At 38.2% G+C, this 17,474-nt stretch overlaps 2 protein-coding genes across 4 annotated transcripts in view; one reads left to right on the forward strand and one right to left on the reverse strand.

Annotated features, from left to right (window-relative positions):
* The window catches only part of Dock7 (dedicator of cytokinesis 7), a 174,308-nt gene extending 171,084 nt beyond the window's left edge, over nt 1–3,224 (forward strand). For all 3 annotated transcript variants that reach the window (XM_027400470.2, XM_035439788.1, XM_027400472.2), the window contains one exon: nt 2,964–3,224. In XM_027400470.2, coding sequence (XP_027256271.1) covers nt 2,964–3,006 — 43 coding nt within the window. In that variant the 3' untranslated portion in view covers nt 3,007–3,224. The remainder of the gene's footprint in view (nt 1–2,963) is intronic.
* A 1,681-nt stretch (nt 3,225–4,905) lies between these two features.
* Usp1 (ubiquitin specific peptidase 1) lies at nt 4,906–16,869 on the reverse strand. The gene is made up of 9 exons (XM_027400476.2): nt 16,729–16,869; nt 14,423–14,661; nt 12,777–12,897; nt 12,152–12,256; nt 11,352–11,512; nt 9,157–9,839; nt 8,230–8,400; nt 7,485–7,686; nt 4,906–6,379 (listed from the first exon to the last, which is right to left on the reverse strand). Exons 2-9 carry the CDS (start codon nt 14,590–14,592, stop codon nt 5,647–5,649), a joined length of 2,346 nt encoding a protein of 781 aa, XP_027256277.1. The 5' UTR covers nt 14,593–14,661; nt 16,729–16,869; the 3' UTR covers nt 4,906–5,646.
* Nucleotides 16,870–17,474: the final 605 nt, after the last annotated feature.

Raw genomic sequence — 17,474 nt, forward strand, 5'->3', positions numbered from 1 at the left:
CCACTCAAAGTCCCATCCCAGCTTCTGGCACTTTTGTGAGAGAATTCACTAGAATGCTTCATGAGCAGTCTTAATTTTCCTCAGCCAGAGCCATCAATAGTCGACATAACCTTGCCACAGATTAAAGCAGGTGATCCGACTGTCCAAGAGTGTCAGTAGTTTCCTGGTTGACAAGTCAGAAAGAAGACTTTGCATTTTCTAAAACTGAACCCTGGTTTCATGTGGGCAGTACTTGCCTCATGTTTAGTACAGGTACCCTGAGGGGGCTGTGGTGAAGATGCCATTGCAGATGAAGAGCCCATGGCCAGTGCCTGGCATTCATTCTATAGCACCTGAGCTCTGGAAACTGGGCAAAAAAGTGCTAAAAATAAACTGCCCTTTTTTTCATTTTATATTGAATTTCTGTCTACCTGCTGGACTATTGTGGCACTATTTTATCACCCTTTTCTTTGAAACAGGATACTAATAAACCAGTTAAGTTGTTTGATAACCTTTGAGAAGCCACTGGATGAAACATACTCATTCAGAAAATACCCACTATATACTGCTGTCATCCCAGTGTTAGAGAAACTGAAGCAGGGTTGTGAGTTCAAGGAGAATCTGGGCCACTTAGACAAATGCTGTCTTAAAAAAAGGAAAAAAGAAATCAGCCAAGGGTCTGCTTTATATCACACCCTCTAGGGAGCATCTGTGTCTCCCCCAAGCTACAGCACCCGAGGAAGTACAAATAACATTTTTTTTCATTTGTGGCAAAGTATGTGCTTCTTATCCTACACCTATGGGGAAGGTTTCTCAGAGTTCCCAGTGGTAAGATAAGCACCTCCATTTTCAGTTTTCCCTGCAGATTTTCTGAGATCTCTAGCTATCTACGCTGTCTCCATCAACCCCAGCAGGTCGGAAGCCCCAGGGGATGTGAAGGTGCAAGTTATCCAGCAGTCAAGCAGTTGGCATATTCTGCCTCCTTTCTTCCTCACTCTCCAGTCCTTCCTGTTACAGCTGAAGATATGTTCCGGAAATACAACATAGTTTCAGCTTCCTGTCATCCCCCTAGTCTAGTTTTCTGAACTTAACATTGTTACGATAAATCTTTCTGCCAAAAGCAGCCTGAGCCCCACTGCCACGAGTGCGCTTTATGCCAGCTGCCCACCCAAGTTAGGCCCAAGTGAATACACAGAAACTTGTATTAGGTTCAAAGCTGCTTGGCCAATGACTAGGATTCTCATCTGTTAGCTCAGTCTTAAATATCATAAATCTATATATTCTATAAGACTTATCTTATCGGACACCTTATTGGCGTCCCTCCTTGTCGGTGGATCACATCTTGCCGCTGGAGCAGGAACAGAGGGGAAAAGAAAGCCCTTCCTGTTTCTCCTTCGCTTAAATATGAGTCTCCTTGCTATGTCATTTCCTGCCTGGATCATCACTTCTCTACTACATTTCCCAGAATCCTCCCTGACTTCCAGTCCCATCTAACTTGCTGTCTCATTGGCCAAACAGTATTATTGGCATCAATCTTTGGTTCTCTGAGGAATGTTGTTGCTTTGGTGGTTTTGTTTGGAAGGTGGCCGTGTTTTGGAGTATTGCTACTTAAATCAGGTTAACCTTTGACCATTTCCCAGCATCTGCCTCCCAGGCATACATTGCCAAGCCCAGATCTAGGAAACCCTTTTCTTTTTTAAAAACCAAAATGTATTTTTTGAAACAGGGTATCCTGTAACTCACACTGCCCTTGAATTCAGTATGTAGGTGAGAATGACTTTCAACTGATCCTCCTGCCTCCACCTCCAAAGTGCTTCAATTACAAGGATACCAGACCAGATCATGTGGTGCTAGGAGACTACCCTGGGTTGGTGCAAAGGTTGTGAGCCACCTGTGGATACTGGGAACCTAACCTGGGTCCCTCTACAAGAGCAGAAAGCACTCTTAACCACTAAGCCATCTCTCCAGATTAACAACTCCTTTTCTTGATGAATAGTATCCAGCTTTTAAAACTTTTCACTGGAACTAAAAAAGCATTCTTTGAACTGCAAAGCTTAATGTCATTTTCTTTGTTAACTGCTTCTTCCACCTTTCCTAAACTCCCACGGTGCCTACTTAACTATCATCAGGAAAAATGAGCAAAAGAAACCAATTCATGAGGAAGGAAAATCTATAAACATTGCATGAATAAAAATCCTCAAGTCTTTAGAATTTAGATTTTGCTGAAAACCTGGATGTTGTTTTGGTTGTCAAAATGTGATCTGGGACCTTGACTTTGACCATCTTTATGCTCTCATATTAGTAGAATGGACTTTTCCAGACACTGGGTGAGATATGCTGTTGTAAATGACTGGCTATAGAAAACAGGTAGGAGAATTTAGGCCTTCTCTTAAGCTAGATATTACATATGAGTGCTACTATCTTAAAATGTTTTTGTATTTTGCTTTGGCCCTGACTGGACTCAAACTGAGAGATCCACCTGTCTCTGTCTCCTGAGTGCTAGGATTAAAGGTGTGAGCCACCATGCCTGGCCCTTCCAAGTTTTTTTTTTTTTTAAATAAAATATAATCAGTTACTTTGTAAAATAATTTTTCCATTTTATTTTTAAACATTATAAATAGTAGCATATAAATTCACATAAAGGATATTATAGTTTGAGAACCACCTGTTTGATTTCAAGTTTATGATTAAAGAAGCACTTGCCTTTCACCCAAATACTTCAGAACTCTCTCCATGGCATCTTAAGTAGTTATCAAAATAACCTTTGGACAAATAATCAATAGATTTGGCCAAGTGGCTTCTATTTCTCTAATCTGTAGAGAAATCTGTAAACCAGGATAGAGAATATAAGATAAGCATCTATATTGAAATGTCTCTGGCAAGGGGAAAAAAAAGTAAGGGTTTACAAAAAAAAAGAACAAAAAACAAAAACTGTAGTACCTTCTAAAAATTGTACTTAACTATGTCCTCTTATTTTTCCCCAGAGATTCCTTCAGCCGAATGAGCCTTCGAAAAATGGAACTCTAAAATAGACACTTGTTCTAATGTATTCAGCATTGACTGTGAGGTCTTCTATTGAAACATAGGACTTGGATGTCACTCTGGAAGCAATAGCATTATTTCCTCACTGAAGACTGTGCTACCAGATGCAGGCTGTTACATGTGAGGCTCGTGGCTGTGGTTTCTAACCTTCTGGTAACATGCTGTCATCTTTTAAAAAAAAAAAAAGTTTTAATGATTCAAAGGTACAGTACACATTTACAATTATTTATACCATAGCTAATGTTAAATTTATTTACTTTAAGTTCTTATTTTTTAATTTATATTACCATTTATAGATTCATTCATTTTTGGAACCATTTTAAATGTAGTAATGCTTATTTTAAAGGTACTATTAAATATGTGAATGTTTACACTAATTTTAATGAGTGGGATTTTAGTTTTTTTTCTCTATTACAATAGGAAAAAATAATGAATTGTTCAAAAACTGGTTCTAAACTAGCGTCACACTGACCCAAAATAGTTAATCATGGCAGATATGACCCCCACCCCCAAAAAAGACCAAGATTTGCCAAAAAAACATATCCATAAAATCAGGAGGTGGTGGTGCATGCCTTTAATCCCAGCACTCCAGAGGCAGAGGCAGGCGGATCTCTGTGAGCTCAAGGCCAGCCTGGTCTCCAGAGTGAGTTCCAGGAAGCCAGGACTGTTACAGAGAAACCCTATCTTGAAAAGCAAAGCAAAAAAAATGAAAAAAAAACCCCACTTCTGTAAAAGGTTATATACCAAAATATCTAGTGACATGGTTATGACAGCATCTTGATCTTTATGGATCATTTTAAACTGATCTCTGTACCTCAAGCTAATCTACCAAATGCTTATTGACTGAACCATTAACTAGAAAGCTGTGTTAAGGCTATTGCATATCACTGAAGGGTTAACACAGAGCTAGGGCTTTGGTTTTAATCTAGCAATTAAGTGAGATATCACATGGTTTTACAAAATGTATAAATTTGTTGTCATCCAAGTAACTATAATTTCAATATAAAAAAGGTACACGGAAAATTAACACTTTACATTTACACAGTTGGCACAATTACCCTAGTGAATATTCATGTTTTCTAATGTTTCAAACGTTTTTTTTGTGCCCCTGTGGCTTAGGAAACAGCAACACTGATAATACCCGTTAACTGGTGAGCACTGGTGAGTCACTTGAAATGACATCCTTTCCTCTCTGGTGGACTGTGGGATGGAAAAGGTTACTATTAGGGAGAAGACATAAATACCTGTCACTTCTCACATCTCAATGGTAGTGTGAAGAACTTTTAAGATTTAAGTAATTATGATTTAGTTATGAAATACCAGTTATTTCCTCATGAATCAGAGGGGAGACTTCTTACTTCATTTTGTTATATTTCCTGACAATGTTTTCTAAAATCACCACCTTTCTTGACTCAGGAATCTCTACAGCTTTAATTGATAGCATGGAATAGTTATTTTCAAGACTTCCCAGTGATTCTAAATTAAAGGGAAGGCAAGGAGACTCATGACTTAATTTCTATCACACCATCTGTGGGAGAATGTTAATGGAAGAAACAATCTTTCCTATCAAAATGAAATGTTATTCCAATAGCATTTATATATTTACTCATTTCTAAGAAGAGATTAACGCCAAGAGTGTCCCTTGTAGTGACTTAGAATGACTTAAAACTTAGCCAAGCTTCTATGTGTCAGTGTCTTAAAACTAAGACAACTTGGATAGACTAAAGTAGTTTATCCTCTGAAAATGTTTTCACCTCTGCTCTCTACTGCCAGAAATTAAGGTAATTATGCATGATTAGTCTGTCTTGTATGTACATGCCTTTAAGAGAACTCCACTCTGATAAAAAAAATATGCATTAAAAAAAAATCACACATTTGTATACATGGTTGTTAAACAGTTTAAATTTTATTGACCTCCCAGTTTTTAAAAAAAGTTAAAAGGTCATACCTCTAAGTTGATGTACTATATACAGATCGTGCAGAATGAGTATGAAGAGATACAAATTAGTCATGCCCAAAAGATCGACTAGAGTACAGTCATCTTCATAAATACACAAAAAATTCTTATGAAGATAGAAGGGACTGCCAGGTTTTCTGAGACACTTTACAAAGTTATTCAAGGCACAAAATATACACCATTGTGAATATACACATTCTGGACTTTGTGCCTCTGATACAGCCCAAAGATTTGGTTCCATGACTATTATAAAACTAAATATACTGAATGAGATTCTGTTTCTCAGGTGAAAAAGCCAGACTTATAAACATCAAGTAGATAATTACTCCAAAATATGGAGAATACAAATACAAGCACTTTATTTTAAAAAGCAAACACAAAAGATCGTGTAAATCCAAAAATGTTTACTGCTTCCAAGCTTCCATTTTGGATCATTTAGTACCTATACAAGTTTGTTCCCAGAAGCTTATGCACCACTAGTCTCTACTAAGGAAAATGATTCTAAAAATTAACATGGTTTTCAGTATTTAAAATCTCACTATATAAAAGCCTAGAGAGACCAATAATATCCAACAGCTTCAAAGATAAACTAAAGACTCTTAGGTGTAATGAACTTTACCAATGTTTATCCAGGTCTGTTTAATATATACACAAGGAAAATATACTTACTATAATTTCTTATAAAATAGCAAGTAGGGAGTAGATGTAGGAGACGTGGAAGGGGAAAGAGAATTCAAAAAGTCCTTCTCTTCTGTAACTTTTACTTCAGAATCATCAAAGAGCAACCACTTCCCCTCGTACTCCTTTAAGCTTTGTACTACATAAGAAATTTTGTTCTCAAATCCATTCATGTTAATGCCTGCTTGGTCACTGGACTCCTTGTTCCTGTCAGATTCATGGGTCCCATTAGTATCATTAGTTTCAGAATTTCTATTTTCAACAAATGCTGTCCCGGCAACCTTATCAGGATTGGACGCTTTGTTGAACAGCTCATAATCTGCTTTGCTCTTTTGTCCTCCAAGAAGTCCAACAGCTTCTACATTTTTTTTGTTCAAAACTTTACTTGGCTGGGCATTTCCACCAACTCTAATTGACACTTCATCATCGTAATTTTCAGCCATCCCCCTTGCTTCCTCCTCATTCAGTGGCTCTGGCTTACCTATTTCACACAACTGGTCAAACACAAAATTCCCTTTATCTAGTTCTAGACTGTTAAGGTCAGTGACTTTAACAGAAGCAGTATAGTGCCCACTACTAATGGTAATGCCACTGTGCATCACAACAGCAAATAATCCATAGCTGTCATTAGTTGGCTTTGTGCTCCATTCTTCTAGTGACAGTTTAAGAGGCGTCAATAAAGGAGTGTTGATCTTGGAAAGTCCACCACCATAACAATCAAACCTTTGGGAAGGAAAAAAAAAAAGTTTCCTATAATTCTGTTTTAAATGTAAAATTTTACACACAATATAAAACCAAATAAGAAGTCCTTAACGTTTAGTTATGAGCAAAGACCTCAAAAATAGAACCTATGTAACCTATGTATAATAGTGCACACCTTCAATCCTGGCACTTGGGAAGCAGAGGCAGGTAGATCTCTTGAGCCAACCTGGTCTATACAGCAAATTCCAGCCAGCCAATGCTACCTTCTTTAAAAACAATAAAAGCTTAAATAACTGATACTCTGGTGTTTCTGTGGAAAGTATATTTTCTTCATTCTTTTATTATATTTGTAACACAAGGAAATAAGCATTTTTAAAAGACCAAACTTTTGAAACCAACATATTTTTGGTTCAAGTAATAAATATATACATATTAAAATGACTAAATAAAAGAGGAAATAAATGAGGAAAACTACAAAGTCTACAATAACATGTCAGAAAAGACAGTTTATCCAAAACATCCAGTTTTACATCTATTTTTAATAGCTTTTGGATAAATTCTCAACTGTAAAATTTTCCAAAGTTCTCAGAGATGAGTTGGATTTCCTAACTTTACTTAAAACTGAAAAGAATTTTGCATTGCTATCCTCCCATTAAAAAAAAAGTATGAGTTGAATAAGTCTGGTGGCTCACACCTCTAACAACATCAACATCTGAGGCAAGAGGACAGCAACATGTTGAGACCAGCCATGACTGTAACAGTAAAACCCTGTCTCAGACAAGGGAAGGATGTAGGATTTTAAAAAGTAATACTAAAGATTCTCCATTTCAGTCAGTTCCACTGAAGCACAATTCTACTACTAGCACCTACATAATGAATATAAAAGGCTGTATTTGAGAATTATACTGTTGGTTTTGTTGTTGTTTTGGGTGGGGTTTGTTTGTTTTCCTTTTGGTACTAGAGATCAAATCCTGAACCTCACTATCAGAGCTGTGTCACCAGATACCCCCCCAAAAAACAAAACACATTTATGTATTTATGCCAAACAATCCGCCTAAGTTGATTCTTTCACTTCACAGTACTATAACAAAGCTCCTGTTTCCCTCAGTTTATTCACAATACTCACTCCAAGCCACTAGCAGCAAAGCACTTCAGATGAATAGTGATAACTTCTGGCATTTTATCAAATAAGAGACTTCGCTCTGCTTCTGTATAATGATGGCAATTTTCACAAAAATATTTATCTTCCCCTACAATTCTCTCCACTGATGCAAATTGTGAAATTGCCCATCTCAAGGTCTTCATTTCTGTTTTTGGCTCTGGAGAAACTATAAAACAGAATTTTTCACTCAGAAATATCTTTCAGACATTCACAAGTTAAACAAGTTTCCATGTGCAATTCAGTTTGAAATAACCCATCCCCAGTATCTATCTAAAGAGGTTTCTTTTACATGTACACATACATGTCTTCTAAATATCATTAGCAGAGAGATGTTAGGGACAGCAAACGCCAAATCAGCCCAGTCATTGCTCACTATAAGTCAACTACCAGCATCTCCAGGTAAAGCCAGCCTTGTGATTCCTCTGGACACTGACATTCCACACTTTTGATTTACTTTGTTTACACAGAACACAACAGTGGCTCAAATATTCACTTTAAAATAATCCCAGTTACCAAAATATTAAGGTCTCAAATGTTAAAGTATTTCATTTTTGCATTCCAACATCTTACATCAAAATGCTACAATTTTATAAATAGAATTAACAAGTGGTACAAGAGAACAGGAAAGCTGTATGTTATATTCCAAGGATACTACACTGTTCCAGAGAAAACTAACTATCCCATGGTCCACACACTCCCATTTGCTTACTTTCAGAGCTCTCCTCAACTTTAGAAAGCTCATCTTCTTGTACAGGGACACTAATATCCTGAAAATCTTCTCTTCTTTCTGTTAAGCTTTCACATTCCAAACAGCGAGTCCTTAATACTAGCTGACCTTGAAATAATTTCTCTACCAGTTCAAAACCAATATGTTCTGCACCTAAAATGAAAACAGGAAAATTAAGTCCATTCAAGATTTGTTTTTCAGTATAGTCCAATTCATCAATTTCACATTGAAATCATCAATAACACCCATCTTCACATCTAATTAAACAGTACCTTATTCATGAAATGTAATCACTACCAAAAACATTTTCAATAGAAATTACTATCCTTAGAATAAATTAGCTGAGTCTTCTCAGTTCTCAAAGACATGTGCTTAAAACTGCCTCAGAGAAAGAAAAAAATTAACACAATCACCAACCACATTAACTACAGATATTCCCTAAAATACGTACATATGTAAACAAAATCTCAACTAAGAGTCACTCTCCCTTTATGGGAGAGGAAAAAAAACCACAGCTTTTCCATTAAAACTGAACTTCCCAAATTTAGAAACCATCAAAATTACCCTAACTTCTAATAACAAGAGTATTATAGAGCCGGGCGTTGGTGGCGCAGGCCTTTAATCCCAGCACTTGGGAGGCAGAGGCAGGCAGATCTCTGTGAGTTCGAGGCCAGCCTGGTCTCCAGAGTGAGTTCCAGGCTAGGCTCCAAAGCTACACAGAAACACCAAAAAAAAAAAAAAAAAAGAGTATTATATAATACATGTTCATTCACACTCAAGTATAATTGCTTTAAACATTACAGTAGACATCCAATGGTAAATTACCTTTTCAAAAAACAAAATCTTAAATATTGTATGTCTATAGCTATGAAGATCTCAACTTGTCCACCTAATAATAACTACACTGACCTTTGTTTATGGGCTTCACTTCACTAACGTTCACACTGCTTCCTGGAGACTCCAGTATACCACCATTAGCTGTGGGATCAGTCTGGTGCTTCCCTAAGTCCTCTTCAAGATCACACTCATTTTCTCTAGGCTGTCCCCTGGATCGCTGGTTTGTTGTTATTTTTCCCAGACTACAGAACTTAGAAAGAATGCTGGGTTGCTTAGTTGTAGACTTTAGCCAATTTATTTTAACTTTTGATTTCTTTTGAGAAGGTCTTGTACTCTCATTTTCAGAAACACACTTGGAGGTGGCTTTAGGAGAAATCTCTAATGTGTCACCAGTAGCTTTTCTTTTTGATCTAGTTTGTCTCTGGTTCTCTTCCAATGACTGGGATTCCTTGGACAATTTAACTTTTTTCTTCATGTTACCAGACTCACTGTCGCTTTTTCTTTTCCAGTTTCCTTTTGGGAGTTTTTCTTTAAAGTCCTCCAAATCCTTCATATTTTCAGTCTCTGTGCTGTTAACTCCACTCATTTCCTCTTTCTGATGAGATTTTTCTTCTACCTTAGTAGATAATTCAGCCAAGTTTTTCACTTCTTCTTTTTTAAGGAGCTGGCATGTTTCTTGAATGTTTCCCAGAATACATTGTAGCACTTCCTGTGCATCATGCTGTAGATATCCTTCATACATAGGGTTGAGTTCCCTAGGAATAGAAGTGTTCATTTTAGCCAATTCTAGTTTTGTATAGTAACATAAGAGAAAAATTTTCCATCAACAATTTTAAATATCCAAAAGTATTCTAATATGAAACCTTAAATTTACAATTAAAAATGAAAATCAATTTTACCATGCTGACAGTGTTTTAACCATATGCCAGGTTTTATTAAAAGTGCTGTGTGTCCCTCACTGACAGATGTCACAATGTTAAATAACTTGCATAATAGGGTCCTAAAAATTACAAAATGAGGGTCCACAATCAACTCTTGGCCAGTTTTTTAAAATGCCTCTTAACAGAGATAAATGGATGTACTAAGACTCTTTTGTTAAGGTCTCATGAAATTTTTTCAATGTTATTATACATATATGTGTGTTTATTTTTTAGCACATAGTTTTATGCATGACACATTTGTATACAGACCTACAACTTCTAATCTGAAATCCTTAGGATCATGTGTTTAGGAATTCTGGTATTTGTAACACAAAGAATAAATAAATAAATAAATAAATAAATAAATAAACAAACAAACCCAAAGACAGATATTGGGGTTCAACCTGAAGATCAGGGAAGCAAAGCAGTCAAGCTACCAGAGAGGGCTTGGGCGTTCCTATTCTCAATGTGGCTGGAGAATAAATGCCTTATACTGACTACTGAAGATCCTGCTCCTATCTTTTATATCCCTCTAGTGCTGGGATTAAAGGCATGTGATCCCAGGTACTGGTATGTTTATATGAGCTGTTTCCCTTTAGGACTGGATCAATCTTATGTAGATCTGGGTGGCCTTGGACTCAAAGATCAGTATTTCTCTTAATCCTGAGTCCTAGGATTAAAGGTGTGTACCACTACCACCTAGCTTGTGGCTGCTGGGATTAAAGTTCTGTGCTGACTTTACTTTCTGAATCCTCAGGCAATATTAAATAAATCATACATATATCACCACAGCTATTTTCACTTTCAAATGACAATATGGGTGCTAGTCAATGATACAGTATATGCTCTAACATGTACAAGGCCTGGGTTCAAACCTCAGTATCACAAAAATGAATACAATATAGAGCATAATTAAAAGTATGAATCATTAACATATGGGAAAGTAACCTATCACACACTAACCTTTTGACAGAAATTTATTAATTCACACCAGAAGATCTGAGTAAAGAACATAATATAAACTTAAATCTAATTAGTTTAGTATCATTTATTTTTAAAATTTTTTTAAATGGAAACCTTTATTGATAGTTTAGGATTACAGAGATTTCCACAAAAACAAACAACATAAGTACAAGACAGTGGTATATAACGCTGCAGCACATGAAGCAGCTTTTCATTAAGAAGCATTATTTTTAAAATTTTTCAAAGCCTCTGGGATATAAAAGGCTATGAGCCTAGAGCTTCAATTTTCTTGCCATTTACTCCTATTTATTCAAATGTCACTCTCATCTAAAGACAGAAACAAGTAGATAAAGAATTGTAAAATTGTGTTAAGAGAGGCTATACCTGAGTGTGTTAAGCAGTCGTCTTGGCTGTGTAGCAAGTTCATCTGTATATTTCTCTGGATTTAAAAGAAAACTAGCCTGAAGCTGTTCCACAGAAATTATTAAGGACTGTAGACTGCATATAAGCTCATAACTTGCCAAAGAATCTTCTTTGCAGCTTCCCTATCAAGAAAAAATAAATTTATAAACATTAAACAAGTACCTCTATACTTCTTAGTCTCACTGAACAATATAGCTCTTAATTTCAGTACAACAAAAATTCTATTAAGCATACAAGTCAACTTTTTTCATTTAAGAGTTTAAGAGTTTTTTCCAGCTGTTTCCTAAATGGAAATTGACTTTCTATTTTCTTTCAATATTTTTATTTGCAATTGAAGCTCAGTGATGAAGCTTCATTTGACTAGTAAACAATGCATAAAAAAATATAACGGAATAAAAACTCTGTACAAGATTAAATTCCCAAAAGCTTATTTCTTGTTATAATTATCAGAAATGTCACCATTCTCCTAAACTCTGAGAATTACCTTTTATTTAACAATAATATTAATCTATTAACCTTTTATTTAACAAATAAATATAACTCCTCCCACTAGTTTGTTTGTGTGAGTTGTTTTTTGTAGGTCTCACAGTGTAGCCCTGTCTGGCCAAGAAATCACTATAGAGACAAACCAGACTTGGCTTCAGCCTCAGAGATCCACTTGTGTCTGCCTCCCAAATGCTGGAATTAAAGGTGTGTACCACCATGCATGGCCTTCCCCCAACTTATTTTGCTCTTTAAATTAATTTCTTTTATCTTTTTACCTTATCTTTCTGATTAGAGTCATCCTTCAGAGCTTCTTTCTTCCTTGAAATAATATTAAATAAGTGCTTCACTCCAGACTTAAAACCAGGACAAAAGTATAACACCTACAAAAGGGACATTGTCTAAGTACTGAGCAAAGAATACACTTAAAATCACTAATACCTTCTGTAGGGCACTTTTAATGTACAATTACCTAAAAGTCAGCCATTAAGACCCTCATCAAAACTTGTTCTCTACCATATCAGTACTAACTAACCCACTGTTCCCTCAGTAGCACTTAGCTCTGGACGTAGGTAGATATATTAATAAGATTGAGATTACAAGGGCAAAAAAAGCAAACAAAAAATTTCAAGGGCCACAAAATAAGAAGTTTTAAAGGGGACATGGCACCAGGATGAAGCAGAAGAAAAAAAAAAATGGTTTGGCATATTCTTCTTAACCAATCTACCCAATTTTAATATCTCACCTTTATTTTTTTTTCTTACCCCATAAGAAGTTTAGTAATGTGCAGTTTAGAGTATTATTATAGCCTAATTTTGTTTGTTTACAAAAAAGATACAAGTATAAGGAAAGCCATTCAATAATCTAAAATTTTCAGAAACATTAACCATTACATCATTTTACCTGAAGAATACTATTGAGATAGCAAGTGTTGCCAAGATTATTCAATCCCACAAATGGTAACAAGTTTTCTTTCTTCTCACAGTTTACTGGTGAGGACTGTGCAGCAGGAACAACTTGGTCACTATTAATATACAGGGGAGAAAAGATAAAAAGAAGTGACATCTTAAAGTAGAAATGCTACTGTCCTAAGTTTAGTTTTTGGTTTTTTTTTTTTTTTTTTTTTACAATGGGGTTATGGTATAAACAGGTGACACTCTTAAAAAGAAACATGATAGACTCAAAATATAACATGGACCCATAATAGATTCTAAAACATATAATTGGTACCACAAACCTCAAAATAATTCCCTAAGAGGATGTTATTCCCACAAAAGTAAATGAACTGATATGGTGGTTTTAATCAGTTTAATTCTGAATATAAACCTGGAAATGAGCTAATAATAGCAACACTCTTTTAAGGAAATTATACTAAGATCCTGTTTGTTAAGGTTTAGCGGTCTATGAAGAGAATTGTACTGCTTCTCCTCACTTAAATAGGTCATCTTTTTTCAATCTTTGGTACTTAGGATTGAACCCAGGAGATCACTGAGCTGTATAACCAACCCTAAACAATCACTGGGAAAACAAACTTGGGGTAAAATCTACTTTAGTTACCCAACAGACTGCCCATTTGTTGAACTATAGACTCTAGGTAGAGCAATTTAGAATATTCACTTTTATTCCTTATTTTTTAATTTTAAAAAATCAATTTATATTATAATGAATTCAAATTAAAACATCATGCACCTAGAGTAATGTAGCTGCTCAAACAAACACTTGTCCAGGCCTAAGGACAGCCATTCTGAAGCCATGAAGTTCCATTTCGAACTTTATACTTCTACCATCAATTACATTTTTTTGTGCAGTTATCCACCATAAAAAAGGGAAAAAACATAGTTTAGACTAGAAAAGTAATTAGCTTTATATCCTCCTTTGTGACTGGACTCATCTGTACTTCGTGTGCATTCCTTCTGTCCTTTTCTTTCTTTTTAGTGACTAAAAAATTTATGTGCATTAAAAAGCCATTTCTAAAATCCAGTTTCAATATAATTTGCCACTCTCTTGCTTCTGAGTAGTTTTGGAGTATAATTGTCAAGTCTTTTGAACCAACCAAAGAAAACCCTGTTTTACACACAACACCCTGCAAAATGTCAAGCATAAACTGATAGTTCCAGTGGATAATTCCTGGTAGTCTCAACTAGTCTCACTCACAATACTGATACTAATGGTAATAAGTTAACATTGTGCATGTAATCCTATTAGGAGGGACCACCGGACACTTTAATTCTTGTCTCAGTAAGTACAAATTCAACCCAAGTTCAATGTTCCTTCAATGATTCAAAATAAAGTACAGAAATATATTTAAAATAAAATACATACATCTCAGGGCTGGAGAGATGGCTCAGTGGTTAAGAGCACTAACTGCTCTTCTAAAGGACCCAGGTTCTATTCCCAGGACCCATATGGCAGCTCACAACTGTCTGAAACTCCTGTCTAGGGGATCCAACACCCTCACACAGACATACATACATGCAGGGAAAACAGCAATGCACATAAAATAAATGAAACTTTAGAGATTGGCAGAATGGCTTAAAAAAAATACATACATCTCGGATCCTCTATATTCAGAAGCTTTTTCTTCATTTTCTTGAGAATCAGTGAAATCTAAAGCTCTTTTGGTTTCCTTTTTCTGAAAAAACTTCAGAGAAAGTCTGTTTTTCTTCGAAGGACTACTTTTTGAAAGCCCATTACTTTCACTAGGTATGACACCAGGCATTTTCTTTTAAAATTGCAAGGAGTTGACGAGAATTAACTTATAGAAGGCAGCTGTAATCACCAATTATATCTGTTAATCACACGCAAAAAAAGATGTCATTAGTTCTCAGTTACCAGGTGCAGGTGACAAAATTAACGAAGAGGCTAGTACAAATCAGGACATCATATTTAGCCCTGATGTCTAACAGTAGACATTTAGGTTTTATTGCTTACATTGGTTCTCAGCCTTCCTAATGCTGTGACCCTTGAATACAGTTCCTCATGTGCTGAGGCAACAATAAAATTATCTTTTTGCTTCTTCATAACTGTTATTTTTGCTGTTACCAATCATAATGTAAATGTTTGATATGCAGGATCTCTGATATACAACCCCTGTGAAAGGGCCATTTGACCCCAAAGGGGTTGCAACCCACAAATTGACAACTGCTGGGTTAAATGAAGCTACACTTTCTTTCTTAAAAGATACACTACTAAATTCTTATTACTTTAGTATATATACATTAAGGGCCACATTGAAAAATACCCATTCAGTAAAATCATACATAGAGTACAATAAGTCATAGAATTAGGTAAAAACTCAGTGCTGGTGAAATGGCCCAGTGGGTAAAGAAAGGCACTTGCTGCTAAGCCTGACATCTTGATTTGATTCCAGGAACCCAACTTCTGAAGGGAGCTCTGCTCTTTGTGTGCACACCCATAAAGACACACACACAACCTTTAAAAAAAAAAAAAAGGTTTACACAAAATTACCAATTTTCATTCAAAAAATGGTAGCTAAACAACCGTTTTTCATTGTAAAGTAAAAAACCGGGAAAACGGGAGGCTGGGCGGTGGTGGTGCTGGCCTTTAATCCCAGCTAGAGCTGGGAGGCAGCGGCACTTGGATCTCTGTAAGTTCAAGGTCAGCCTGGTCTACAGAGCAGGTTCCAGGACAGGCTCCAAAACTACAGACAAACCCCGTCTCGAAAAAAACAAAACAAAAATAAAACTGCACTTAACAAGAACCTTTCTACCCTGTTTCAAGGTACAACTTCAAAATGGAAGAAAAAAGGCCAATATTTGTAATACTTTATAGGACTCTATTTTTCATTTGGGACAGCTAGAGGAAAAATATTCTTTTATCCCTAAAATATGAACGAATCTCAAATGTAGGTATCTTGAGTAGTAAATTGAGGTACACAAAAATTCACTCAAATTCTACTCCTAAACATTTCACTCCACTGTACACTGAAGTGAACCTATTTCTGGAAACCAACTCTGGAAGAACTGGACAGCTGATAAATTTTTCCATCGTTTCCACAACTTAAATTTTGTCTCTTGGCCCCCTAATGTTTCAGATGAAACATTAGGAATAATAAGCTGCTACTACTATTTAATAATAAAAAAGGACATGTTATGAATAATAAGTCAGCCTTCGCTAAACTGTCAGAGATCCCCAAGCATTAATGACTCGAGAAAGGTGTCTTCCTGGGAGCCAATAAGAGAAGGAAAAAGTGATCAGCCAGCTGAAATAGCGGACTATCACCTCAGCCAACCATCCCCTACCGGCCCCAGCAAACCAGCCAGCACTGACGGGTCACGAGAGCGTGACACTTTCCCAGGTTCCCGATCTTACACTCCCCCAGTCCCTTCTAAGTAGGGGCTTTCGGTCATAAACGTCTCTCGCTAACTACATAAACCAAGCTTCGTGCAATCAACTTGACGGTAAACCTTCTCGACCAAATAAATGACGCCGTGAACCCCAGTCCCATCACTTTCCAAATCTGTGTAAAATGACAGGATTCAAGAAAGATGTGAAACAATAAAGACTAGCTCTTGGGCGCAGGGTTAAGACACGTGGCGCCGTTCACACTTCTGAGGAAAGTCTTCAGTCAAAATGCGCGGTAAAATTTCGCAAACCCTGACCCAGGACTCAGCTATCGCAAACATCTCTTCTCCCGGCCAGCGCCCGCGGTTACGAAAGGCGCGGGCTGAGGAGCACAAGCTGCCGGGTGGCCGCCCGGGGTCGCCGCGCCCGCCGTCCCCGTCCCCGTCCCCGTCCCGGTCCCCCGCAGCGCAGTCCGGGCCTGAGGGCCCCCCCTCCCCATGGTCCGCACCTGCCCCGCAGCCGCGGGCCCCGAACCTCCGACCCTCCTTACCCAGTCATGGCCCTGAGCAAGTCCGCGGCGCCGCCGCCGGGGAGACCAGCCGGGCAGAGTGCGGGCGCGACAGGTGAGCGCCGCCGCCGTCCCGGCAGAGGGATCGCTGGTGGGTGCCTCCCGCGGGGGAGTGACCATTCGTCCGCGGAGAGCGGGAGCCGGGCCGCCGCTCGGTCCTGCCCGCCGCCGCCCCACTACATCCCCGGCGCAGCCCGGCCGGGAAGGCTCCGGGCGCACAGCGGTGGCGGCGCTCCCGAGCCGCAGGGTCCCCGCTCGGCCACCGACGGGAACTTGGCGCGTTTTCCTCAGTCTCAGGACCCCCGCGAGTGAACCCCCGCCCGCGCCAGCGTCGCTGCTGGAGGTGGCGTCCTCGGAAAGTGCCGGTTCTCCTCTCCACGCTGCAGAGACGCGAAAGGCGCGAGCCGCCGCGCGACCTCCCCTCGCCGCCCGCACGCTCGCCTCCGGAACCGGCTGGAACGGTAGTTCCTCCCAGGGCCTAACGGGTTCTGCAGTTTAAACAGCGCAGGCAGCGGCACGGGCAGCTCGCGCGGGTCCTCGCAGAGGCGCGCGCTGCGCAGGAGGCCGGGCTGGCGCGCAGGAGGCTCGCTCACGCCCTCTTTTTTTTTTTTTTTTTTTTTTTTTCTTCAATTCTTTTTAAACATTCGTACTCGCGAGTTGAAGGGGAGGGAGCATACGGGTCGGGAGATGGGACAGGGAGTGGCAGGGACAAGCCCCTTCCTCAGGTG

This window comes from Cricetulus griseus, chromosome 2 (assembly GCF_003668045.3).
Source record: "Cricetulus griseus strain 17A/GY chromosome 2, alternate assembly CriGri-PICRH-1.0, whole genome shotgun sequence".
Lineage (NCBI taxonomy): Eukaryota > Metazoa > Chordata > Mammalia > Rodentia > Cricetidae > Cricetulus > Cricetulus griseus.